The sequence below is a fragment of the Corvus kubaryi genome, unplaced genomic scaffold (genome assembly GCF_017639235.1).
Source record: "Corvus kubaryi isolate FWS band 111438036 unplaced genomic scaffold, C.kubaryi_AGA036_p1.0 37357, whole genome shotgun sequence".
In the NCBI taxonomy this organism is placed as follows: Eukaryota; Metazoa; Chordata; class Aves; order Passeriformes; family Corvidae; genus Corvus; species Corvus kubaryi.
The window spans coordinates 7,678,551-7,704,258 of NW_024581117.1; the positions used below are offsets into that span (position 1 = coordinate 7,678,551).

Here is a 25,708-nt window from a genome sequence, read left to right on the forward strand (position 1 = left end):
GTGGAAAAGGAGCAAATTCTAATAACTGGCAGTGAAGGGGAAAAACAGAAAGACATAATGGTTTCTGTCAGCAAAGGTACCATGTAGGAAACCCAGGAGCTCCCCACTATGACTAAATTACTTTAGTTAAATACACCCCTGTGATTGGAATATATTTTTTTTTCCCTTTGAGGGGCTGTGACCTAGCAGTGGAAATTTGCAAAAGGATTCCTGCTTTTTCTGAAGAATCAATATTCAACCTGAAAGTGAGTGCCTCTCACTGGCAGCAAACTTTCAGGAACCAGACTGACATCAGCCAAGGAATATGAAAATGCACACCCCAAAGCTCGGCTAACTCAACCTGAGGAACTGTACTCTGAGTACTGAAATGAGCAAACTCACAGAATCATGGGATCAGTTAGGCTGAAAATGAGCTCTGAGGTCATCAAGTCCAGCCTGTGACCGAACACCACCTCATCACCCAGACCATGGCACTGAGTGCCACTTCCACTCTTTCCTTAAACACCTTCAGGGACAGTGACTCCACCACCTCCCTTGGCAGCCCATTCCAATGTCTGATCAACCTTTCTGTGAAAAAATTCCTCCTAATGCCTGACCTGAATCTCCCCTGACGCAGCTTAAGGGCTGCCCTCTCATCCTGTTGCTGGTCACCCTGTATATCAAACTCCTTCAAAGCAGCCCCAGACTGGGTGCTCAGGTAGCACCAGAAATCAACACTGTTCTTAAACCACAGCGAGCAGCCTGTGGGTGAAGAAGAAGTAAATTCGGGATAGGAAACACCTGGCACAGCAAAATCCCTTATTTATGCGGGGTTTATAGCTGCACATGAACACAAGCCCAGGGGTGCCCGGGTGGCCAAGAAGGCCAATGGCCCCTGGGCTGTCCCAGCTGTGGTGTGGCAGCAGGACCAGGGCAGTGACTGTCCCTGTGCTTGCACAGCTGAGGCCACACCTCGAGTGCTGTGCCCACTTCTGGGCCCCTCACGACAAAAATTTGAGCATGTTCAGAGAAGGCAACAGAGCTGAGGAAGGGTCTGCAGCACCAGGAGCTGCTGAGGGAGCTGGGAAAGGGGCTCAGCCTGGAGCAAAGGAGGCTCGGGGGGACCTTGTGGCTCTGCACAGCTCCCTGACTGGAGGGGGCAGCCGGGGGGGTCGGGCTCTGCTCCCAAGGAACAGGGACAGGAGGAAATGGCCCCAAGCTGAGACGAGGGAGAGTTAGCTTGGACATCAGGAGGAATTTCTCCGTAGAAAGGGTGGCCAGGCACTAGAACGGGCTGTCCAGGGACGTGCTGGAGTTACCACTCCAGGAGGTGCCTAAGGAAAGCCTGAACACGGCGCTCAGAGCCACGGTCTTGTTGACAGGGTGGTGTCCGGTCACAGGTCGGGCTCGATCGCCCCAGCCCGATTTATTGCGTGATTCTGTAATTTACAGCCACACCGCCCAACGAGTGCGGGGAGGCCGTGCGGGGAGCCCGGGCGCGGCGGCGGGAGGGGAGCGGGGTCCGCTCCCTTTGTCCGGGGCCGTGGGCGGGAGCGAGGGGCGGGAATGAGGGGCGTGGGCGCGGCCCTGGGGGCGTGGCCTCCGTGGCGCGCCCGCCGGCCGTTGGCGGGTTTTGAATTTAGCCCGCGGCAGAAGGCTGCTCGCCATTGGCTGGCGCGCGGTCACGTGGGCGGGAGGGCCGCGAGCGCGGTCCGGCGGGGCGGGCGTGCGGCCATATTGGATCGGTGCGGAGCCGGCGGAGGAGGTGGCGGTCGGTCCGTCCGTCGGTCTGCCCGCACGTCCGTCGGTCCCCGCCCCGCCGGTGTCCTCCGCGCCCGTGCTTCATGGCCGAAACCACGCCGCGGACCCGCGGCCCAGCCGCCGCCGCCGCGATGCCGCAGAGTCCGACGCGCATCTCCCGCCTGCAGGAGAAGGAGGAGCTGCGGCAGCTGAACGACCGCCTGGCCGTGTACATCGACAAGGTGCGGAGCTTGGAGACGGAGAACAGCGCGCTGCAGCTGCAGGTGACCCAGCGGGAGGAGGTGCGGGGCCGCGAGGTCACCGGGCTCAAGGCGATCTACGAGGCGGAGCTGGCGGACGCGCGGCGGGCGCTGGACGACACGGCGCGGGAGCGCGCCAAGCTGCAGATCGAGCTGGGCAAGCTGCGCGCCGAGCACGAGCAGCTGCTGGGCAGGTGGGCAGCGGGGAAAGGGCCGGGAAGCACCCGTGAGGTGCGGGAACGGAGACGGGGGTGCGGGCGGAGCGGTGGCGGGGACACCCGCGGTGCGAGCCCTGCGCTCCCGGCCGCCCGTCCCTTGCCCGCTCCGGCGGGGGCTGCGCGGCCGGGAGTGAATTAAGGAATGAATGAAGGAATGAATGAGGCACGGGCAGCGCTGCCGCCGCTCCGCCCCGGCGGGAAGCGCCGGCCCCGAGCGCCGCCCCTGCCGGCTGCGAGTGCCCCGGTCCCCGCAGCATCCGCGGCCGGTCCGGCGCTCGGGTGCCCGTCGGGACGGCTCCAACCGGTGCGGACAACAGCGGGAAGTTTTGATTAGATGGGTTAGATAGTAGGCAGAAAATCCTTGCTGTGCCGGTGGTGAGGTGCTGTAACAGGTTCTACAGGGAGGTTAGCTCTTAAAAGATGAGGTAAAGTGCTCTGATTGCCACCCGCAATAAGGGAGACCTTAGAGCACTTTCCTGTAACTAAAGGAGGCTGGAGAGAGGCTTTTGACAAAGGCTTGGAGGGTTAGGACGAGATGGGAATGGCTTTAAACTGAAAAAGGGCAGGTTTAGATGAGATATTGGGAAGAAATTCTTGGCTGTGAGGGTGGTGAGGCCCTGGCACAGGTTGCCCAGGGATGCTGTGGGTGCCCCATCCCTGGAAGTGTTCCAGGCCAGGTTTGATGGAGCTCTGAAGCTGCTCTAGTGAGTGGCACCCCTGCCCCTAGCTGGAGACTTGGGACTAGATGGGCTTTAGCGTCCATTCCAGTCCCCTAACATTCTGTGATTCCATGAATATTCACTGCTCCCTGTACAGACAGGGACTTTCCTTAAGGCTCGAGCTGCTTTGGAATGAGAAATGGAACTTTTCTGAAACACATTGACTTCTTAATGTGAAAATGCTCACTAGGTAATACGTGGGGCATACTTAAAACCAAAGAGAACTGTAACTTCTGTGCACCTTCCAGGATGTTAAGGTAGAGCAGGCAGAATTTGTGTCCACACATCCTCCAGATTGACGGCTTTACGGCACAGTGCCAAGTTCCCTGCTCTTGCAGCGAACTGATTTTGTGACACTAGATTGTGCTTCTTACACATTCAACTTGATTCAATTGTTTGTTTGGTTCCTTGGTTGTGTTTACCTTCAATTTGATTTCTGTGATTTGCTGCAGTTTTAGGCGTTCAAGCTTTAGTCTTGGAATCACAAGGTGTGTCAATATTGGGGGGGGAAGAAACCTGCAGAGTTCTTAATCTTCCTCTGGTACTGACTCTGTTAGTTTTCTTTAACGCACTCTCAGCCCTGCTATTTCATTATGAAAAAGATATTTCATGTGTAACCAGCATATTGATGTTTTCGTGCATCTGCAGACAGCCCTGATATCTTTTGTCCTCTTTGTTATTTAAAAAATTAAAACCGTGAGCTTCTAACTAGTGAGACTGGTTGTTCTGGAGGTTATCTCTTGGTGCCTTAGGAAGGTCTTAAAGTGGTCATTGATAGTGATAGGGAGAGCCAGGTGTAGCTGCAGACAGGCATCAACATTACTTGACTCCAAGGTCAAGCCAGGAATTTCCATCTCTTAGTGATTTTACTGAGGAAGACACACTCTTCTGTTGGCTTCTCACAAGACTGCATGTGGGGGATTGGGCTCTAAATGCAGTCTGTAGTGGATTCCCTTTTTGTGGCTGGAACCAAGGCATTAATAATGTGGACATGGACATCTTCATATTCTGTCTTGTGTTTGCCTGTGATGGGATACTTGGCAAAAAACGGACGATTTGGTGGGGGCAGGGGATTAACTGCTCCTGCGCTGCAGTCACAACCTTTCTGGAGAGTGGTCTCACTGCCTGGTAGTCAATCCATGTCTTAAACTGGTCATTTTTGTACCCCAGAGAATACAGGTGATAGATCTGGACAAGAACTCCTGGACAGTGTAGTAAAACAATCACTTAATGCTGTTTGAAGCTCCTGTATTCCACTTGCTTGTGGCTCTTTGGTGTTGTTTGGTGGCAGACCTTACGATGAGCGAGCAGTTTCTTACTTGTCTTTGAGTGTTGGATATCTAAGCTTATCTATAATTCTATTTGCAAAGTCTTGAAAAGGAGCAAAGGTTTTTTTCACTTGAACTGGAGCATGCTCCCTCATGGCTTCTTAAAGCTGTTAAGTCACATTATAACCTGACAAAAATTGCTTTTAAAAACACTTTCCACAAGTGTGCATAGGAGTACTGTAAAGGTTTGCAAGGTAAGATGAGAATGTGTGCTCTCAACAGAATTTTCCTTGCCCTCTCTGAAAGCTGAACTGTAGTTTGATGTCTGTGCTGGCTTTAGTTTAAATGTGAGTATGTGGTAGTTTGGATCTAAGAGCACCACTTGGGGGGAAAAAAGGAGGGGGGGAAAAAAAAAGAAAAAAAGACCTTCCTGGCATGTTTGGTTCGTGTGGTTTAGGTATTCTGGTAGCCATGTCATAACACTCAAATTAGTGATGACTTTGGTTCCCTGCAGAGCCAGTGGAGATAAATGTGAGGAGAAATAGCTCTCAAGGTGTTCTGGGTCTGTGGGGGGAGCAAAGATGATTTGCCACTTAGTTACCTGAAGGTGGGCAATATTATTCATGGTCTAGCTGGCCTTCTTGTGCTGTTTGAATATTTTTTCAGGTGTTACTCTTGTGCAACTCTGATTTTTCTGTTTAGCATGGCTTCCTTCTTAATTGCTTGATCTATTTTATTCCAGTTGTCTTTCAGCCACTCTTCAAATTAGTGCATCAAACTCAAGCTTCTAGCTACTCCCAAAAGTGCTGGAGGGCTTCTTTTATTCTTTCTTTATAAAAATTAAAGACCCAGTCACCTATTTGTTGGATTTGCTGACTTCAGTGCCACCTACGTGGTGTGATGCACCAAAAGCTTGCTCTGTGCTTTAAATCCCTCAAGAAAAACTGCATTTGTTTCTATAGCTGACACTGCTATATATAGCAGACTTGTTGCATGCTCTTCTTCTAGAGTGCCTGCCATGCAGTGGGTTCTGCTGTAGCTAAATATGAAGGTTTTCTTTAATACTTCAAATCTTTAAAGAGCTGGAGGGCGGGGAAGTGGGATTAAAAAAAAAAACCAGCCTCCCTATTTCTGTTCTGGGGAGGGGATGGAAAAATGATACTCATAGTTGTGTAAGTAGGAAGCTTTTGATGGGCAGAATGGAGATAAGGGAAAATAAATCTCTGTATCTGAAGACCCAGGGGGGAAAAAAACCAGGTAATTTGATTTTAGGTGTGTAGAACTCTTGTATAGCTCTTGGGAGGTGGAGAAGAGGGAGCTCTCTGTCTTCCATAGTTTGAGAAAGAATTGAGAGACCGTACCGATTTCACACTATTTCCGGTTTATTTTCTCAGTGTTGATGAGGCAAGACTTCACTCTAAGCTTTGCCATTGGTGATAGATGTTGTAGAGATATCCTTCTACTTCCTTCCTTTAAATAAATAGTGCAGTTAATTGTGACTGCTACAATTTTGCAGTCAAGGGCTGTGGAAGACGCCAGCACTAGCTCCACAGAAAAAAATGTCTGTGCATATGGATTTCCAGCTGCTGGACTTGCTCATGAACAGTGGAGGTGAAAGCAGGTAGTTGCCTGCAGATAGCTGTATCATAAAGTCTCAAAATGTGTGATGCTACAATTAGCAACAAATTATTTTAGGGGAGTAACTGCTGATATTTTTAGATGGAGTGCACTTCCTACAACAGAGCAGCCTTACCTTGGCTGGGAGTTCAGATTGCTGCAAATTTCATATTTCTTGAGAAAAGGGTGAAATAGACAAGGCATACAAAGCAGTGAAAAATGTGATCCGTGGGCACATCATAATGTCATCACTTAAGCAGCGGGTCCCAATTGCTCCATCACATCCTACAGACCAGATAAAGCTTCTGCTTTTGAGGGGTAATGTGTCATAGGTTCATCATTTGCCACAGCGGCACACCAGGGACAACTGCAGAGCCAGGGTGGTGGAGGGAAAAAGTCTCGTGTGTCACTTGAGCAATTAACTTAACAAGGATGCACATTGTGAAGTTTGGCACAGCTGTGTCACCAAGACGTGTTGAACAAGGGCTGTTCAGAAAGCTAGGCTGGCTGCTGTGTTATGTGGCTCTGCTGATGGGTCAGGTTTCAGCACAGTTTTCCATTGGTGGAGATGGTTTCCAAGATAAGAAAATTTATTTCAAAGAATTTTTGTGTTGGGGACTTAAATTAAGTGTATGGCAGGTCAAAAATCCCTGGCTGGACTTTTCCATGTTGCGACTGGTCGTGTGAGGAAACTGTGTCCTTCAGGAAGCATAAGCTGGTGTTAACACTAGTTCATTTAGGAAACCCATTGTTTACATTTGTCTTTGGCAGGCTGAGGTTTCACTGTGGCAGTTTTCCAGTGCTGAGGGACATCTGCTCTCCTGGAAGAGGAGACAATGTGATTAAAGTAACTTCAAAGGAAATTGTGTGTTTTATTGAAGATGTTGGCAAAGGATTTAATCTTCCTTTATTATCTTCAGGTGTTTTGTAGAGTGCAAGCATTAATAGGAGATGTAATTGTGGCGAGGAACTAAACTTTCATTTTAACTATCAAAGAGATGATTTATCTGTCTGTCTTACCTTTTATCTCCAGTTGTCCTTCCTTCCCATCTACATTCTGAAGTACATTTCTGCATTGAGATTAGGCAATAAAATAAATATCAAGAACAGCTTCCCATCAGCCTGTGGCTTGAATTACTGTGCAAGTGTGTGGCACTCTGCAGCTGATACCCTGAGCAACTACACAGAACCATGTGGTGTGTTGGTGCAGGCAAAGATGTGACACCTGTTCCAGGGTTTCCCAGGGTGCATATGTGCTGTAAGGAGGAACTGTGGAAAGGAAGCTGACTTAAAAATTTTGAAGCTTATTTTTATTATTGTAGGTGATCTTGAAAAGTGAGGCAGAGATTGGAGTCTGGGGAGCTTCAGAGCTTTAATCTGAAATCTCTCGCTGTTTTGATGTGTACCATAGAGCACCCAGAGGGGGAAGGAGTGGGGTGGTAAACTTGTTGCAAAATAACTTAAGCCACTGAAATGTAAGAATTTATATTCTCAAGTAAGCCTGTCTTCTGTGCGGTGCAGGACATAAATATTTGGTCTCAAATACGTGGACAGGTAATGATGACAGGGTGGTGGGCAGTGGCTTGATAGGTGTTTTGTGTGTGTAGGTTCTGCTTAGAAATAGGGTTATAGCCATGGGATTCACATAGGTGACCATGAACTTCAGGTTGGGTTTGTGACTTCGAGAAAGGTCACAGCTGAGCAGTCAGAGATGGTGTATTATTGTTGGTTTCAAGCACTACAGTTAAATAAAATGAGTGACATGAGACAAGTTGAAACCACATTACATATATTTATTTACAGGAAAGCCAAACTTGTCCAGTTACTCTTACTTTCACGTTGATCTCTGTACAAAAATTTGAGTGCTCTTAGACAAGCCCTTCTTACATTATTTTAAGTCACTTCCTTGCAAAACACAACCTTAGTGTTTTGTCTGTCATAGGGGAAAAATGTGGGAGACTGACTGGTAGCTAAATAAAATATAAATTATTAATGACTGTAGTTGGGGTGTTTTTTATTATTTTCATGTTTCTCTACAACTGTAGTGGAAAACCAGCCCAGTGTGCAGTAAATGTAATTTTCTATGGATCTAAATATAGGCTGCATTATCAGGAATTACAGCACGTGTATATCTATGTCATGACTTGGCTGAAAGCCAATGCTCTTCGGGGAGAGTTTGATTAATGTTGGTAATGCTTAGCTTTGTGATCAGACTCTTAAGCAGTGGCAGAAAACAGTGGGTGGGCTGTGGGAGGTGAGAAGAATCTGCTGTACGGTGACGGCATCCTGCGCTTGGTCAGGTTCAGAGGAGCTTTTGAGTTACACCTCCCCAGATCTGGCTGCTGACTGCTTGCCTTGCATTAGGTGTGTGGCTTGTCTGACTCCAGATGGTCAGTTCAACCTATTAAACTGCTAGAATTTTTTTTTTTTTTCCTGCATGGCTTTTCTATTAACTCAGCAAGAAGTTTAAGGAGATTATGGGAAGTTCTAGGTTGTTGTTAACAATGCCATGGATAAGAAGATCCGCACACTTTGAAGCCAAAAGAGAGAAAAACCAAGCTGCTGCTTTGAAAAAGATGCGAGTCTGCAATTATTTCTTTGCTTTTATTTTCCTTTCATGAGTCAAACTATTTGAAAAGGAGTACAGGTCTAGCTAATTTCTGAGCACTGTAACAGGAAGGTGTTTGAGGTTTTTTTATTTGCTGTATTCAGATGTTGCTTTGGCTTTGCTGGGGAGGAAGAAGCCAGCTATTGTCAAGAGGCTGAAGCTCTTCCTGGTGAAAATTAGTGGGTGTAAGGGTGAAGTATGTGTTGTATACATTAGTGTTTGTTTTTATAAATCACAGAGGCTTTTCTGATCTTTCCCTCCTTTCCTGTATTCCCTTTAGGGCTGGGATGACACTGCTGAGTTGCTGAGATTTCATCTGGCTCTTACCGTTTGAAGTGTTGAGCTCCAGTTTCTGTTTTCTCTCTGAGAATGTGTTCAGATGAGCTGTCTCATAGTTAGACAACTCATGATGCTAAAAACTAATAGTGACTAATTTTAATTCTCCACCCACCCACCACCCCCCCTGCTGTGGCTTTTGTTGCATTAAATTATAGTGTGGCTTCCCAGACAGTCTTGTTGCAAACAAGCCAGAAAGGGCTGATCTAACTGGTAATACTTACTTTTTGTGGTACAGGTGCTACATTGGGTTTTAATCGTGTTGTTGTTGCTAGTCCATTTTATATACCCTTTTTTCTCTGCTGGTGCATGGCAAGAATGCTCTTCTCAGCTGCCTTCCAGTCTGTAAATGCATTAAAAAGGTATTTGTGTTAAAAGAAATTAAAATCCGGAAAGTTTTAAGATATTCACGCACTTTGCATGGTGGTGTATTTTGGGGAGTCTCTCTGTTTCAGAGTCCAGGATAATTTGGGGCAGATGGGGGAGCAGCACACTGTCTATGGCTCTGCAGCTTTCTCATTTTCGGGTCTGACTTGGTAGGCTTGGTTTCAGCATGAGAGAAGCAGCTTCTTCATGTTTTGATTAAAGCTTTTTCCAGCAGTGATCAAACAACAGATGTCTGCTGTGGGCCCTCATACTTCCTGAGAGGGGATGGAGAGATTGGCTTTTTTATAGACATACTAGAGCAAGACACCTTCCCTTCCTTCTTTTTCCTCTTCTGCTGCACACCTTCCTTGTATGCTGAAGTTTCTACAGGCCTGGGTGGGAGAAGGAAGGTCAGGACAGAATCTCCAGTGAATAAAGCAGAGAGTTGGAAGCAGGAGCCCATGTGTCCAAACCTTAAATGCTGTGCTTTTGTCTGAGCTGTGGATCCAGCTGTGGGTCTGAGGAGTGAAATGCCGCGAAGGGACTGGGTAGTGTTTAGAGCAGCAGGAAGCATCTGAGTGCAGAAGGGTGTGTTTTTGTGTGTCTCAGGGGCTCCCAGCCTGCCCCTTGGGTGCCACGGGGGAGCAGGTGCTAATCCCACGGGATCGGGATTAGCCAGCGCTAAGTCTGTTGCGTAAAGCCTGCCATGTGGTGTGGCTATGGTGCTGAAACCTCCAGACACGGATTCCATCCCTGCATCCCTCTGTGGGCACGCACCTCTCCTGAGCATGATGTTAAGTGCAGGTAATCTTAGGAAAAAAGCATCTTTTAAACCTGAGGGGCTCTCCTTTTAAAATTGTGTTGGTTTTGTGTTAGGTCTCATTTTGTCGAGAAGTGTTGCTGTTGTGTCTTACCACCTGGGCAGTGGTTAAAAAGAGCAGTAGATGTATTCTGAATCAAACTTTATCCAATTTTAAGTCTTCTCAGCATTTTGTTGTTAATTCTCCTTTTTTTTAAAAATCTTGCATCTGGAAAGAAAAGTGTGAGAACTGAAGAATTGAGCCTAAATCAGTCTATTCCTTTAAAAAGTTCATAGTTCAGTTAAAACCATCTAGAACTTCTGCATGCTACTGCCCTTGATAGACAAATGTGGATATCCCAGGGAGAAAAAGAATGAACTCCAAGGGGGATGAAATTGTTACACACTTAATGGTTGTTTGTGCCATCTAAGGGCAAGAAACATTTTGATTCACAAGTATGGGTTTCCTTTCTCCTATTTTTGGTAGTAGCCTGGGATAGCATTATTTGTGGATAACAAACTTGTGTTTATGTGACATTACTTTAGTTTTTTCCTGTTGGATTTCCCTGTTTGAATGTGCTGGTTTAGGAAATAAACACCTAGAAACTGCCTGACTGCTTGTGTAGACACAAAAACTAAATTTGAAGGTATTTGAAAAACTTGTGTGCTTGTCTTCATAAAGAAATCAAATCGCCTCTGCACCAGTGCAATTTCTATCATAGCAGGTATTGTATAGACAGGATTTGGGTTTGTTTCCTCAGGTCTGTGGAACTTTGCCATTCCATATGATCAGAAGGGTGCTGCAAAAGCACAATAGATTTAGCTAAGACAAAATGTTTTTCCAGGTGTTTCTCAAGTTTGAGATTCAGATTGCTTTATTAGTCAACAGTCAACTTTGGGGGTATTTCTAGATTTTCTTGACCACTTTCTCTGGTTTGTTCCAGCTATGCAAAAAAGGAATCTGACCTCAATGGAGCCCAAGTCAAACTTCGTGAGTTTGAAGCAGCCCTAAATTCTAAAGAAGCTGCACTGGCCACAGCCCTTGGTGATAAGAAAAGTCTGGAAGGAGAAATTGAAGATTTGAAAGATCAAATTAGAGAGGTGAGAAGAAGAAACCTTTAACCATCAGGTTCTGTTAGCAAGTGAGGTGGTTTTCTATACTATGAGGTGGTTTTCTATACTGTGAGTGGTTTTTATACTATTTATTGTGATAAAATATAAGTTCGTAACCAAAAAGAAGGATGAAAACTTATCATCTAGTCACAGCTAGAACAAATTGTGGTTCACTTTCAACACTAGCAGCAGAGTTTTGAGTAGGTTTCTGAGTCCAGCACTGTTGAGTTTTATTAATAACATGAGTGGTCGAAGCGAGAGCTCTTAAAATTGCAGGTGCTGAAATTGCAAGGGATGTTACTTATGGGGAAGAAAGCAGGTCAGGACTCAAAGTACACTTGACACATTTCAGAAGTGTTTGGGGGGCAGATTGACTTCACAAGAACAGATAATAACTGACAAGTAACAGTTTGTGATTCTCTCTGCCCTCCTTTTGGTTCTGCCTGTGGTTCTCCGTGTTCTGATGGAACAACAAGGAAAGAAACCTCTTGTCCTAGTTTTGTTAGCCTTTTGATTTGTAATCTTGAGCAATGCCACCCCAAGAGGACGAGTTGTGGAGACCAGGAAATTGGTATTTGCCATGTATTAAAAATTGATCTGTAAGGAAAATCAGTAAGTAGCAATTTTAATGCCAGTTACCAGCGTGAAATATATAGAACTCACTTGCATAAACAACTGCAAAAGTGTGTGTGTGTGATATGTAGTATCACTGGGGTAAATATTGGGATTTGGTTGTGAAGTTCAACCTTAATATGTAGTTAGCTGTAGTTCTGTGAGGCTGTGGTCATTTTGTGCATTCTGCTGTATAACTGTAGTGTTGATTCTTTTGTTCCTTAAAGCTTGAAGCTTCTTTAGCTGCTGCCAAGGACCAGCTTATAAATGAAACCTTGCAGAAGGTGGACCTCGAAAACCGTTGTCAGAGCCTCATTGAGGACCTGGAATTCCGTAAAAATATGTATGAGGAGGTAAATACTTTTGTCTCAAGAATCAACACAATTAAAGGGAAGAAGACGACTGGGAGGTCATTCTAGAACAGGAAAGTAATTTAGGTTGGGAGGTACCTCTGCAAGTTGTCTGAACTCCTGCTCGGAGTAGTAGGGTTTACCTCTGTTCTAGCATGAAGATTTCTTTCTTACTTTTTCTAGGAAAAATGATTTTAACTCTGAATTCTTGTGGGAAAATAACTTTGTGTATCGTGTTGTTTCATCTTAAATTCTGATCATGATATGCAGTGCACATGTCTTTTCCTAGTAATGAGAAAGTAGGTTAGTAATTTCCCACATAATCCCATTATGAGAAATAAAGTGGAGAGGGACACTCAAACAGGTGCTGTGGACCCACAGTATTTTTGATTTCAAGCCTTTATAATAGTATGTTTTTGAATAAAGGAAAGAAAAGTGGATGAATAGTTGTCTTTTAGAACTTTTTCTTGACATTCTCCCTTTCACCTGGAGGCTTTCCAGGAGGAACTTTAGGGCAGTAACAAATGTACTTGACTGTACTGTCTTTGTTCCATATGTACTTTTTTTTACTGGTAGTATTTTCAGCTTTGTTTCATGTTGTTGGAATCTCTTTCTTTCCAGGGAAAGCACAGGCAAGCACACGAGCAAATTGGGAAAGTGCTGATTAGTGGAAGTGATTCTTCCATTTCCCAGTAGTTTGATTTTGTGCAAGCAGAGAAGGTACCTCAAGAAAGGGGGGATATATTTCTAAAGTCTAGTGATGCTGAGTTGTATTTGTTGAAAGTTCAGACAACTCTCGGAAAAAAATGCTGGTGGTATCCTAGCTCTTACTTTACTGACAGGCTATTGCAAAATAACACTGGGGAGACTGTTTCTACTAAAAGTTCCATGTCAAAATAATCTAATGCTACTACCTGCATTGCTCTCCACTCAGCAGGGTAGTCTTCTAAACATTTTTGTCCTGCATTTACTGAATGTTACCACGTTTTTCTGGTTTTCATAGGAGATCAATGAGACAAGAAGGAAGCATGAAACTCGCCTAGTTGAGGTTGATTCTGGGCGTCAGATTGAGTATGAGCACAAACTGGCCCAAGCCCTCCATGAGATCAGAGAGCAGCACGATGCACAAGTGAAGCTGTACAAAGAAGAGCTTGAGGAGACTTACCATTCCAAAGTGAGGACATGTTTTCACACAGCTGTTTGATGTGCTTTGTTTTTGTTTTGCTTAATACCATAATTACTGGCAGCTCAGAGGCGTTTATTAGGGAGCTCGGTTTGAAATTAGCATGCGTTTGAGTGTGAATTTGCATTTTCACAACTCACTTTGGGAGCAGGTTTAATCCTCATCAAGTACAAAAACAGAAAGGAAGGAAGCACTGTGTGAAGGTGATCTGGGGGAAAAAGTGATTAGTGCTGGGATTACTGTGATTTTGAGGAAATTTTCATGTGTTGTTAAGTATGATACTGAACAATGATCAACAAAGCATCCCATATTTTGTGTAAAAATTCATAATGGGGCTTGCTGAGAAGACAGAAGATAGAGTCCTCTGACCCATTACAAAACATAGGGAAGTTTTACAGTGCCCAGTAAACTTCTGTTTTTCACTCATCTAGACAGAAAGCTGAAATCAGTTATGCTTCATCATTTCCTTCCTCTGCTGTTATTCAGCATTTATGTCAGGAGACACCCTGATGTCTCAACTGAACCTTGTTTCTGTGGCTGTACTTGTTGCAGTTAGTATTTTTTAAAAGCAAGGTGGGATGTTAGAGCAAAAAGTTCATACAGACTGAATTTATTTGCATTGGTTTTGGTCTTTTCAGCCTGCTTATCTCCAGGCCTTCAGTCTGGCTTGGAAAAGATTATTTAAAGTAAGATCTAACCAAAAAGGCGACCTCTCATTGCTTTCTTGATCTCTCACCAGGTATACTGTTTCTGTATTTTTTGAATCTTACTTTTTAAAAAAATTAGACTCCTTGGCATTATAATCAACAACAAGTTCCGTAAGTCTGTGGTGCAGACCAAGTGTGTGCGGTGGTGGTCAGCCGGAAGGATTTAGTTACTTTGTAAAAGTAAAACTATTCAAGATTGAAGTGATAGAATGAAGCAGTAGTGACTTAGGGTGCTGATACTAAGTTGCTTATATTGCCTGAAGGTTAACAAGTTTGCTTCTTTTTAGGGAATTGGTAATTTCAGTTTAGCTTCTTCAATTTAAGCATATTACATAAACTCGGTTGAGCATGAAAACTGAACTCTCTAGTTCAACTTCAGTAATGTCTACAAGGGAAAGTTTTAATCCTAGAGTAAGTATCCAGAGAACTGGAATTCCGGGCAGGGCAATCCACGTGGTAACTGAGGCACCACATTTTGGCCTTAAAGAAAGAAAAGTTTCACTGCTTTGGAGCTGCAGAGAGGAACTAGGTGGCTTAGCGTTGGGTGTGGGTTTTTAGTGATTCATTTTTTTTCCTTCTAGTGAAAGTTACTTTGAAACTGATGTCTTAACTTTGGTGTCCTGCAGCTGGAGAGTGCCAGGCTGTCTGTGGAGATGAGCAGCTCTGCAGCCAACACCATCAGGGAGCAGCTGAACGAGAGCCGCATCCGCATCGACAGCCTGTCCTCCCACATCACCAGCCTCCAGAAAGAGGTAACCAGCTGTGCCTCCTCAGCCCTGCTAATTATAGCTGTTGGTTTTTGTATTGAAGGACTTTTCTTTACATTGCAGTTGTTGTTTTTTCTATTAAAGGGCATGTTTAAAGGCAATGTTTAATCCCTTAACTTGTAAGTATGTTCAGCGTCATGACTTGAGTTTGTCTTCTCTCCTACCTGTTCTGTACTTTTTCAAATTCCTTCATGTCTCCTTTTGAGAAACTTCAATTTTTTTTTTTTGTCCAGTATTCTGCGACAGAGATAGTGTTTGAAACGAGGTAGCGTTAACTGGCTTTTGTGAAAATTTTTGTGGATAGATGAGGCGACTTTAGACAAACCTGTATTAAAAGTTCTTGACACTGAGCAGTTTAGTAGTGACTAGACAGCCTAGCGTAGGATTTCACAAAGCAACATTCAAAGCCAGAACTGGAATTTGCAGTCTCTGTTCAGTGTCTCTTTTCATCCCAGATCCAATTTGCATCTAGACATCTGACAGAAAAAAACCCTAATGGCGTGATCTTGCCCAGATTAGGACTATGAGACTGAGTAAAAACATCAAATAACTGTACTTGAGCATCTGTAGGGCAGGATCTCGAGCAGAAATTGGTTATTCCTAGATCCCAGAGAGCATAAATCACACCCAGAGAAGTATGACATAACAAATGACAAGTGATGTGTTCAGTACTGGCCTATTTGTAATGTTGTGTGCACTGCAGTGGGAAATCCAGAGTGAAAATGAGAAGTGTTAGGAGTTCGTTCTGCAGTAAGCTTTTGTAACTCACTTGAAAATGCAGCAAAACTTTTAAATTTTTTTAGGAATATAAAATACTAGCGCTGTTTCATCCTTTCTGGGATTCATTTTGATTGTATTCCTCCTGTGCAGTAGGACATCAAAGTACTGTATATTTCAAGTGAAAAATATGAATGCAGGGGTTGTTATTTCCTAATTTTCCAAATAAATTGGCAGATACTAGTAAGAATCTTTTACTAGTTTTCCTTTCATATAGTCAAGTTAGTCTCTGGAAAATATCAGGTGATGTAATGAATGTGCATGAGGTTACACAGGAATTGGATGGAAAGTTTTGGCCACTTAGATCTTATTTCTGCCTTTAGATTAACATCATCTTTTGGGGGTTCGGTCAACAGGTTTTTTAAGTTAATTGCCTCTGTTTTGTTACGTCAGGAGTGACAGCTTGGTTCAGAGAACTTACTTCTGAAGTGGCAGAAGTGTTTGTTGCTAACTTCAGGGCTATGAAAATCAGCTTCTGTCATTTTGACTGATTTTCCACCAAAGGATCCATTTTGCTGTGTTTTTGGGGGTTTTTTTTGGTAGCGTTAGTGAAGTCAGGCAGCACACTTGTTTTCCATTTTACTAGCACTAAGTTAAGCTTTATTTTCTTGGAAGAGCACTCTTATCCCTGGTGCTGGTCTGGTTTGAGTTGCCAGCACTGAGCTCTGTAGTAGACTCCACTGTGATCTTCCACGTGACACAAAACTCCATTTATTAAATTCCTTATCTGACTCTCTTAACATTGACAACCAGTTACACTGGTCCCCTGTGTCAGACATGTAGACTCTCCTCTCTCTGTCTCTGGGCTGGGATGATTTCCTAAATTGGGTGCATGCATAGCAAACTTTGTGGTTGTGGGCCATTGGTGCCTGTGTCTGTCCTTAAAAAATTAAATCTTAAGGGGCAATCAAACAGAAGAAATCATACTTATGGAAAGCAAAGCCTTACAGCTGCCATCATTTGGCCTTTCTTTGATAAGCAGTCCATTCTGGGTACAGTTTTAAGATCTGCTGGCTTGATGGAAGTTCTGAAGCGGGGGACAAATTAGGTTTCTTCAAGGAGTGCTTACCACCACACTGAGCAAGCCTTGGAGGCTTTGATGATAGGCAGGCAGGTTTTCACTGACAACAACCCTTATTCCTTTAGAGGAACTGCCTCCCAGAATTCAGGATTAGCAGCAGCAAGCTGAAGCACAAAGCAGACATTTGGAAACCACAGAGCACTTGAACACCTCCAGGGGTGGTGACTACACCACCACCTGCCTCCCTGGGCAGCCCATTCTGATGTCTAACCACCCTTTCTGTGAAGAAATTCAGCTTTACATCCAGCCTGAACCTCCCCTGGTGCAGGTTAAGACTATGTCGTGTCTGGCACTTCTTAAACAGTTAAACTCTTAAGCTCAATTTTTCTTTCCTGAGTGAATTCAAGTACAGTAGCATATTTTCAGACCTCTGAAAAATGGAGCAAGTAGTTGTTTTCCCAAGGATGTTGCAAGTTTCGCTGGAATTTGAGGTGTTTATTTTTGTAGTAGGTGAAGTGGAGAGCAGGAAGTTGAATACGGGTGACTATGAACTCAGAAGTAGAGGAGGACGTGCAACTCCTGTGTTTTGAATTCCATGTTGCCTGAACAGCAGAGCACATGGAGGCTTGGGTGGGCTTTCTTTTGCACCGTCATTGATGTTTTCAATGCTTTTTTTCCCCAGTCTAGAGCGTGGCAGGACAGAGCACAGGAGCTGGAGAGCAGCCTGGCCCAGGAACAGGAAAACTGCCGCAAAACGCTGGCAGAGAAAGAGAAGGAAATTGCAGAGATAAGAAATCAAATGCAGGAGCAGCTGACTGACTACGAGCAGCTCCTGGATGTTAAACTGGCACTTGACATGGAGATCAATGCATACCGGAAATTGCTGGAGGGTGAAGAGGAAAGGTAGGAAAGGACACAGCAACAAGTGGTGGTGTCTCTGTTATCTCTGTGCTTCCTTCACTGGCCTCTTTCTCTGGTAAAAAGCAGTTTTTAATGCTGCTAGACTGCTTTGCAAGGCACTGTTTTTGCCCCCTCCTGTCTGAGACAGTTCTAAGTCATCATGAGACCAAGCACACTGAGTATCAGACCAGCTCTCAAGGCAGCAAACACCTTTTTGGTTTTTTTTGGTTAAAATCCAGCACAGAAGAGGTAATGAATTGTCATTTGTATGCCTGTTTGATGCCATAGTTAATATTCCTTTTCGAAATGAATTGCAGGGTTAGTTAATTGTTAGCCAAATTTCTCTAAGTATAGACTAATTTTAATAAAGTCATAACCATTTTGATTGCCCAGCTCATCAGCCAGCTGCATTTTTTCCACATCTGGAAATGAATCAGAGTTCTTCCAAGACTGAGAATTTTCACCTCTGTCACGGCTGTCATTTAAAGTAGTTTGATTCTTCACTGTGTTCTGAGCTGCTCAAGGCTGGTTCCTCTCAACTGCGGGGATGAAACAGCCAAAGCTTTTATGCCACTGGGTTTTTGCATAAATTTCCCACAGTGGCTTAAGTCTCCCTAGGGTTTCTGTTTCTTTGCAGTCTTTAACAAATGCACAGAAATGCCTTTATGCTCTTAATGTAGTAGTCCATCAGTATTCTGTGCTCCAGGAACATTAATCAGCTGTTTGACACGTTTTATTCACCTCTTAAGTACATAAGGCTTCACTTCTTCATGTAACATGCTTTGTTTACTATATCGGTGTATTAGTCTATGGGAAGAAGAGGAGATGGAAGAAAGTTTATTTAAAAAAAAGGTGGAAAAACTTAAGCCAAATCATAGAATCATTAAGGTTGGAAAAGATTTGAGTCCAGCTGTTGACCCAGCACTGCCATGTTCAGCACAAAACTGTGTCCCCAAGTGCCACATCCCCATGTGTTTCCAACACTTCCCTGGGCAAAGCCTGACTGTCTTTTCAGTCCTGAAATTCCTCCTGATATCCAGTGTAAACCATCCCTGGCACAGCTCAAGCCATTTCTTTCCACCCTGTCCTGCATTCCCTGCGAGCAGAGCCCGGCCCCCACCTTGCTTCACCCTCCTGCCAGGGAGCTGTGGAGAGAAAGAAGGTGCCTCCCTAAGCCTCCTTTCCTCTGATGTGACGTGTGTGTGTGTGTTCCTTCCCTTCCCCACCCCAGGCTGAAGCTCTCCCCCAGCCCCTCCTCCCGGGTGACCGTCTCACGGGCATCATCCAGCCGCAGCGTCCGCACGGCCGGCGGCAAGAGGAAGAGGATTGACGTGGAGGAGTCCGAAGCCAGCAGCAGTGTCACCATTTCTCACTCAGCCTCTGCCACGGGGAATGTGTCTATCGAGGAGATAGACGTGGATGGGAAGTTCATCCGCTTGAAGAACACCTCTGAACAGGTTTGAAAGTGCCATGTGTGTCACGAGCTGAGGCACAAAGGGAGTCCTCAGCGCCCTCTCAGCTCCTGGGCTTCGTGTTGACCCCGGAGCTTATGGCGTTAAGGAGCTGGTGTGTCTCAAAGACAGCTTTCACACACTGTTCTGGATTGATGGTGACTTTCTCCCAACCATTCTCAGTGCTGCTGTTTTTCTGCAAGGTATCCCACCCACCAAATTGTTACCTTGCACTTCAGAGTTCTGCCTTGCAGAGCAGAGTTCTAAAACTTTGCAGATAGATAACCAGGCTGCTTTAGAAGCCTTTTTAGCACTTTCTCTGCCTTAAAAAGCCCTAAGAGAAATACATACAGATGCAGAATAAATGTCTGAATGAAATTAGTTGCCAATGTCCCTTGTATCTGCATAGAGCTCTTCTAAATCATAGTTTTTCTCCCTTGGCTGCACCCGCAATTTCATGAGCCCTCAGTTCCCATGCCAAAGTCACTGTTACAGTGACTACTGAGGTTATTTGATTCTGTGGATAGGTAGGAGTTTATATTGGAGTTTACACATATCTACCCAAATGAAGAACTCTTTGATAAATAGTAATCACAACTTTTCCTTATGTTGCCCTCAAAATGATGCTGTTACATACAGTACATTTCCCTCCTTTATCTTCACTAAAAGGCAGCTCATCGTGATGATTTAGATGACAAAGATGGTTCCAAGTGTCCCAGTCCCCTCTAGTCAGTGAGGACATGGACAGGCTCCTCCAGACTGTGATAATGTGGATTGTAATTACTGTAATTACCACACCTGGGGAGTGATGGCTTTGTTTAGTGAATTCAAGAAACCTTGACATTTCTCTTGGTCTAGACACTTTAGTGTGTAGATGACTCAATTCAGCCAAGTCAAAAACTATTTCTAGTGAGTCAGAACCTGCTTTTTTTTTTGCCTTTTTTGTTTTTTTTTTTAGCTTCCCCCCTGCCACACACATACTTGTTTACCACATAGATTTTCCCCCCAACTTTTATTTAATTTGCCTACACATTCATTGTTTCGTAAGGAAGGAGAAGCATCAGTTTTGTTCCCAGTAACCATGGGTGGTTCATGTTTTTAGCACTTTTCTAGGGAGTCTAGATTTGAGCAACTCCCTGCTGTGCAGTGTAATAAACTGTACTTGGGGAACTTTCACAAGTGTCTGACAGTTTGTATAAATAAATAGCTTAAAACATAGTAAATCCTCTTTAAGTATGGTATGTTTCTGTCATTGACAAACTAAATGTCAGCATCCATTAAGATACCTAAGATTTTTTTATTTTAGATAATTTTAGCTGTCTGGAGTCCAGTGGCAGCTGTTGAATGATCAGAAACTGTTGGTGGGGGAATATAAAAAATACCTACTCTTGTTTTGAAGCAGTCATTCTGTAAGGATGACTTGTATATGATTTGTTAATGCTTTTCAAGTAGTTGATAGGTCATACAAGGGAGTATGTGGTGGCAGGTGGTACATATGTAAAATTATTTCAAGAATACTAACGAGCAATATTTTGTTTTCTAGGAAGCCTGCTTGCCATTCTGTGCTTCAAAAAACATATTAAATATTTGTAAGGGGATTTTAATATTTAATACATATTACTAATTTGTATTTTTCTGGACCAAGTGATAACAAAACTGATGCAAATCATAAACATTAGTTAACATCAAAACTCAAAAGCAGGATGTATTAAGTTTTAACTTCAAATAAGAGGTAAGATAAATTTACCTAAAATTATTCTAATTCCATGCTGAAGATCAAGTGATAATGAACCGTTTTTACTGAAAGTTTTATGTGTCTCACAACCTTAAGGATAAAAAACTCACTGCAAGCATAACAGAAAATGAACGCTGGTGGGAATAATTTTTTTTCCTCTCCCTTTTCTTAGGATCAACCTATGGGAGGTTGGGAGATGATCCGAAAAATAGGAGATACTTCTGCAAGTTACAGATATACCTCAAGATATGTACTAAAGGCAGGCCAAACTGTTACAGTAAGTTGTCAAGTTTCAGCTGCTCAGTTGAAATGGACTCCAGGCCAACTTGTGTGGGTCAAAAAGACATCAGGTTTTTAGTTTTGTCCTTCCTGTGTACACGTTCAGAAAATAATCACCTGTGTTTGTGTTGGACATTAGTTGTGTCAGTTGCTGGGGCAATTAACACAGAAAGGTGTTTTTCAGAACTTTATTTTCTGTATGACGCAGTAATTTTCACCATGTACAGGTGTGCTTACCTACTCTAAAGTCTCTGTTTTATTGCCCAAAACGTTTTTGCAGATACTTGTGTTTTCTTAACTGGAAGAGATTCAGAAATACATGAAATGAGTCAGTAATTCAGAAATGTGTAAGAACTGGCAAACAATGTTCCTGTGTGACTTCTGTTGACAGATCTGGGCTGCAAATGCTGGAGTTACTGCAAGCCCTCCCTCTGACCTCATCTGGAAGAACCAGAATTCCTGGGGCACCGGTGAAGATGTGAAAGTTGTACTGAAAAATTCTCAGGGAGAGGTAAAGCACCTCAGATCTGTGTGAGCTTTTTCTGTGGTGTTACCACTTACAAAGATGCAGGTTAGGGCTTCACACAGGAGTGCACTGCAGTGTTTGGTAAAGTTCTCTTCTTTTGGAGAATTAGCTGCAGTTCAGAAATGCCTCTACTTGAAACCTGTCGGTTTTTTTCCCCTGTATCAAGTCTAAATAGTAAAAAAATGACTTGTTCAGACACCTCCCTCATGCCAGGAGCTGGGCAGTGCCTTAGAACAAGCTTTGAAAAGAAAGTTTTGGTAAACTCTTCAGTGATTTGTCTTCTGAAGTAGTTTTCCTTATGCCTGTGTGCTGGTGAGGAGGGGGGGAATGTTACAGTGAAATTCACGTGAAGCAGCGAGGGGTTAATTCAGGTGTAAGGTGTGATTTAAAACTTGGGGTGGGACAGCTACTGTGACTGCAATTTAAAGAAAATGTTTAAATATGTATGAAAAAAGCAGATTTTTGGAAGAAACTGATGAGTGTTTTGTTAGAAAGACACCTTTTAATCATTAAGAGATTTAAAACTAAGCTGTTTATGCTCAGCAATCTGTGAAAAGTATACAAACAAAATGAGTACAAGTAGTTTTCCCAGCAGCTGGAGCTTTCATTTCTCAAAGTCTTAAGCAGGTGAGCAACAGGAGATTGGTTTGTGTTTTTTGGGGTTTTTTTGAAGAGTTCAGGTCTTAAAAATGTCTTGCAGGAGGTTGCTCAGAGAAGCACTGTGTTCAAAACGACAGCACGTAAAGGGGAAGATGAGGAAGTTGAGGAAGAGGCAGCTGAAGCTCTGGATGAGGAAGACCTTTACCGTCAGCAGGTATTTTCTTTTAGGGTTAGCAAGGTTGTTTACGTTGCAAAAAAGGAGATAGAAGTCATGAAATCTTAAAAAAAACCAAACCCCAAAACATAAAAAATACCAAGTGTGGATGTTCTTTAATTTTTTTCTTTTTTTAGTCAGTAATTAGTGAAGGCATGGAGCTGTCTTTCTGAAACCAGGGTAAAAATACTGTCTAATATATCCCCTTGGAGAGAAGTACACTTTTTTCAAAGTTTAAAGATATGGGGATTTTTTTTTTTCCCTTAAACTCCGTTCCTAGTAAGATTCCCCCCCATGCCAGTTGTTTATAGTAAAGTTTGGCTTAAGCAGGTGAGTTTACTGAAAGTTTAGAGAATTCAAATCTCTCTATTATATCTCTGGTACAGAAAATTTTGTTAGTGACTTCTGTTCGCATATTTTTCCTGATAGAGAAAATTTGAGATTTGAAAATTCTTTGAGAGAAAATGTTCCTTGCATGTTGAAAAAATGAAATTCTGAAGACAAACAAAAAAAGAAAAAGACTGTGTTAGAAATCAGAGATGTTAGATTTCTTAAATAAAACCTCTCAAGGTGATTGTATATGCTCCCTGATTCAAGTATGGCAGTTATTTGTGTTTTTTCTGGTACTTGTCCTCCTTTACCCCTCATAGGAAAGGATATGTAACATTGTTTCAATTCCAGGGTATAACAGGTTGTACAGCTTTGCTGACTCTTGTTTATACCATGCCATGCTAATAATTTAATATATTAAAAATGCACAGTAGGTACTTTGGAGTAGGAAAATATTTTGCTGCTGGATTTTTTGGTTTGTTTTGTTTTAAATGATTCTCTCTTTTCTCAACAGGCAGAGCAAAGGGCGTCTAACAGAGGCTGTGTGGTCATGTGAAATTGCAGACACTCCAGGTTCCTCCAGCTGTGGTAATCCCTGCCTGCAGAACAGAGCCTTCTGAGAAGCACAACGTTATTTTCCTGTCTGTGAATTTTTGAAGCTGCGAGTCTGATGGCCTTAAATTTTTCCTTTGCCACTGAAAAAAAGGAAAGTTTGTGACAAGTATCTCGACTTCCTCGCAGGACGTGAGCTGGTGGCTCCCCTCAAGGAGCTGTTTGAGATTTGATGTTCCTGTCTCTCTCAGATTTGTATGCCAGTCTCTTTTCATTGAAACCTTGCTGGAGTAGGAATATTCCAGTGTGTTTTGGGGATCGATTTTTTTTTAGATTATACCACTCTAGACTAGTGCTATGACCTCTTTGTATTTTAGGTGCTGTTGGGGATTGGTTTAGAGTTCTTACTCTGGAAGAGGATTCATGTTACACCTTGTAGTCGTGTTGTTAAGATAGTGTTACCAGCTTAAATTTTCCTATGTGGTTTTTCTTAACAAATTAGGAGGCTGTTTTAATATGAATTGCCTTATTTGTTTACAATTTTTAGTAACAAAACAAAGTCTCTAGAGGTCTAGTCTACATTTGTATGGGAAACAGTTGTAATTTTGCCAATGTTGAAAGTTTTTCTGTCCTTTTCACATTATTCTGATGTCTGAAAAACATTTTAATAAAGTATCTCTCTGCTGCAGAGTAAAGTTTTTGGAATTTGTTTCGTCCTTGAACTGAGCTGAAAGTTGAATGAGCGTTGAATCCTTGAAATTGATGGCCTTTGAAGCTGAAGAAACATCTGTGTAAATGGAACAGTGGCATTTGAGATGCAAAGATTTCTTCTATAAAATGAGTGATATTACTTCATGTTTGGAAAATTAATTCTTCAGAGCTTTATTCTCACTCTGTTGCATTTGTGCTCTTCTTCGCTCATGGGTCTGTTCTTACTGGCTTTTACCACATCTTGGAAGTACCAGGCTGAGCAGTTTAAGCAAGCTTGATAACATAAAGAGAAATTTAGAAATACTGTAAAATAGTTACCTTTGACATAGCCTGAATGTATTTTTAAATGCACAGCCAAAATTTTGGAAGTTGATTGGAGTTTTCTTTTAGAAAAAGTTGAGTGGAGTTTTTATTTTTTCATGGCAAAATTAAGACTTTTTAACATGTCTTTCATCTTGAATAAGCTCTTTTCTGGTCACCAGCATGGTGGCATTTCAACATGTGCCAGCAGGAGGTAGAAAGGGGTGGGGGTTGATGCACAATTTTAGGTCATGGTAGGAACCTTCCTGCATTATCAAATTCTTGGTTACACCCTTTGTAGAGCCTCCTCTTCAATGACAATGGGAGAAATACAGATTTTACAATAATTTTGGCAGGGTTTTTTTGGCTGTGACAAGAATTCCTATAAAATAGCAGAAGGATTGTTGTGAAACACAACTGTGAAACATCCTGCCACAAGGTGGAGGTCTTGTTTTGCTTGTCTTTTTTTTAATACTTGTACAGCAACAAACCAATGCTTCCTGCACTGCCCTGCAAGTTCCATAACTTGAATATCATTGGTAGTGGCATAAGATACAAACTGAATCATCCTGCAGGTGAAAACTCTTTAGCAATTTATTGCTTGTAGCTGGATGAACACACTTTACCAGGAATGTTTCTGCTCAAACACACTCATTCCTGTGCAAAACGGGTAAGGAATTTAGGAAACAAGTGGTTTGAGCTGTGCAGCAAACCTGGGAACTGCGTTCTTTGTTTATAGTGTTCATTATAAAAACCCCAGAGTAATCGAAATTGGTGCAGATTAGTTCATGGTGGTGTTGACAGAAGTTTCATGCTGAAAGTTGGGTTTTGCTTTGGATTTCCTTGTCCCTGATTCACATACCTACATCACATTTGCCCAAGCAGATAGCAAAATATGGACAGAGAAATTAACATGTAAATTCTGTTCAACAGATGCTAATTATTCATTTTCTTCTATAAATTATGCTGTTTCAAACACTGGTCTTAATTTTTTCCATGGAAGTCTGTCTTACCAGTGTGTCATTTTGACACTAATTTGAGGGTTTCTGGGTTGAAAATGATAGTTTTTATCTGTGAAACAGTGCCTTTTATATTCATACTGCACCGTAAGCAGTATCTGTATTTCAAGGTAAAAAAACGCCGCTGCTTTTACAGAAATGGCCATGTGATAACTATGAAGGATTTTTCTCCAGGCAAAGAAATCAAGTAGTTGATGGAGAATAAAAGCTCTTACAGGCCCTGTTCCAAAGAGGACAACTGGTAATAATTGGTGATTTTTAGAAAGGGAATAGAGGCTGTGTGTGATGGATGTGAATTCTTACTTAACCTTTCCTGGTATGTGATGGCTAACATCAAGGAAATGCTGGGTCACTTAATTATTTATAATATTCAACTAGCTCCATCACAGGATTATGGCAGAAGTTAGCTATTTTATCTCAGGTTTTGCTTGGTGTGCATTTATTGCTCAAGAGTCTTTTGCTGATTTCCTGGTTTCTTTTTAGTGGGTTTGCATAAATACAGGACTTCTGTGTGATAAAAACACAGTGTGATTAACCCTGAAGAAGTTACATTTGGGGCAATCGATAAAGGAAGGCACATTTCAGCTTAAGCTGATTGAGTGATAGAATTTTCCTACCTTTAACTCTTGGATGTGAGTTTTCATAGCTATT

General features: G+C 42.9%; 2 protein-coding genes across 3 annotated transcripts in view; one reads left to right on the forward strand and one right to left on the reverse strand.

Moving 5' to 3' along the window:
* Positions 1-1,677: 1,677 nt before the first annotated feature.
* On the forward strand, positions 1,678-23,722 carry LMNB1 (lamin B1). Of its 2 annotated transcripts, none has more exons than XM_042033372.1 (11): positions 1,678-2,173; positions 10,855-11,011; positions 11,863-11,988; positions 12,989-13,159; positions 14,502-14,627; positions 17,123-17,343; positions 18,572-18,797; positions 20,699-20,803; positions 21,197-21,316; positions 22,032-22,145; positions 22,990-23,722. In XM_042033372.1, the coding sequence occupies exons 1-11, from the start codon at positions 1,824-1,826 to the stop codon at positions 23,029-23,031; spliced, it is 1,758 nt and encodes a 585-aa protein (XP_041889306.1). In that variant the 5' UTR covers positions 1,678-1,823; the 3' UTR covers positions 23,032-23,722. The 2 variants fall into 2 exon arrangements, with proteins under 2 accessions (XP_041889306.1, XP_041889305.1); XM_042033371.1 differs by lacking the exon at positions 1,678-2,173 and adding an exon at positions 9,812-9,915.
* Positions 7,574-25,708, reverse strand: part of MARCHF3 (membrane associated ring-CH-type finger 3) — a 77,350-nt gene continuing 59,215 nt past the window's right edge. Inside the window, exon 6 of the mRNA XM_042033374.1 lies at positions 7,574-9,088. Within this exon, the coding sequence (XP_041889308.1) occupies positions 9,017-9,088 (72 nt within the window). The 3' untranslated portion in view covers positions 7,574-9,016. The remainder of the gene's footprint in view (positions 9,089-25,708) is intronic.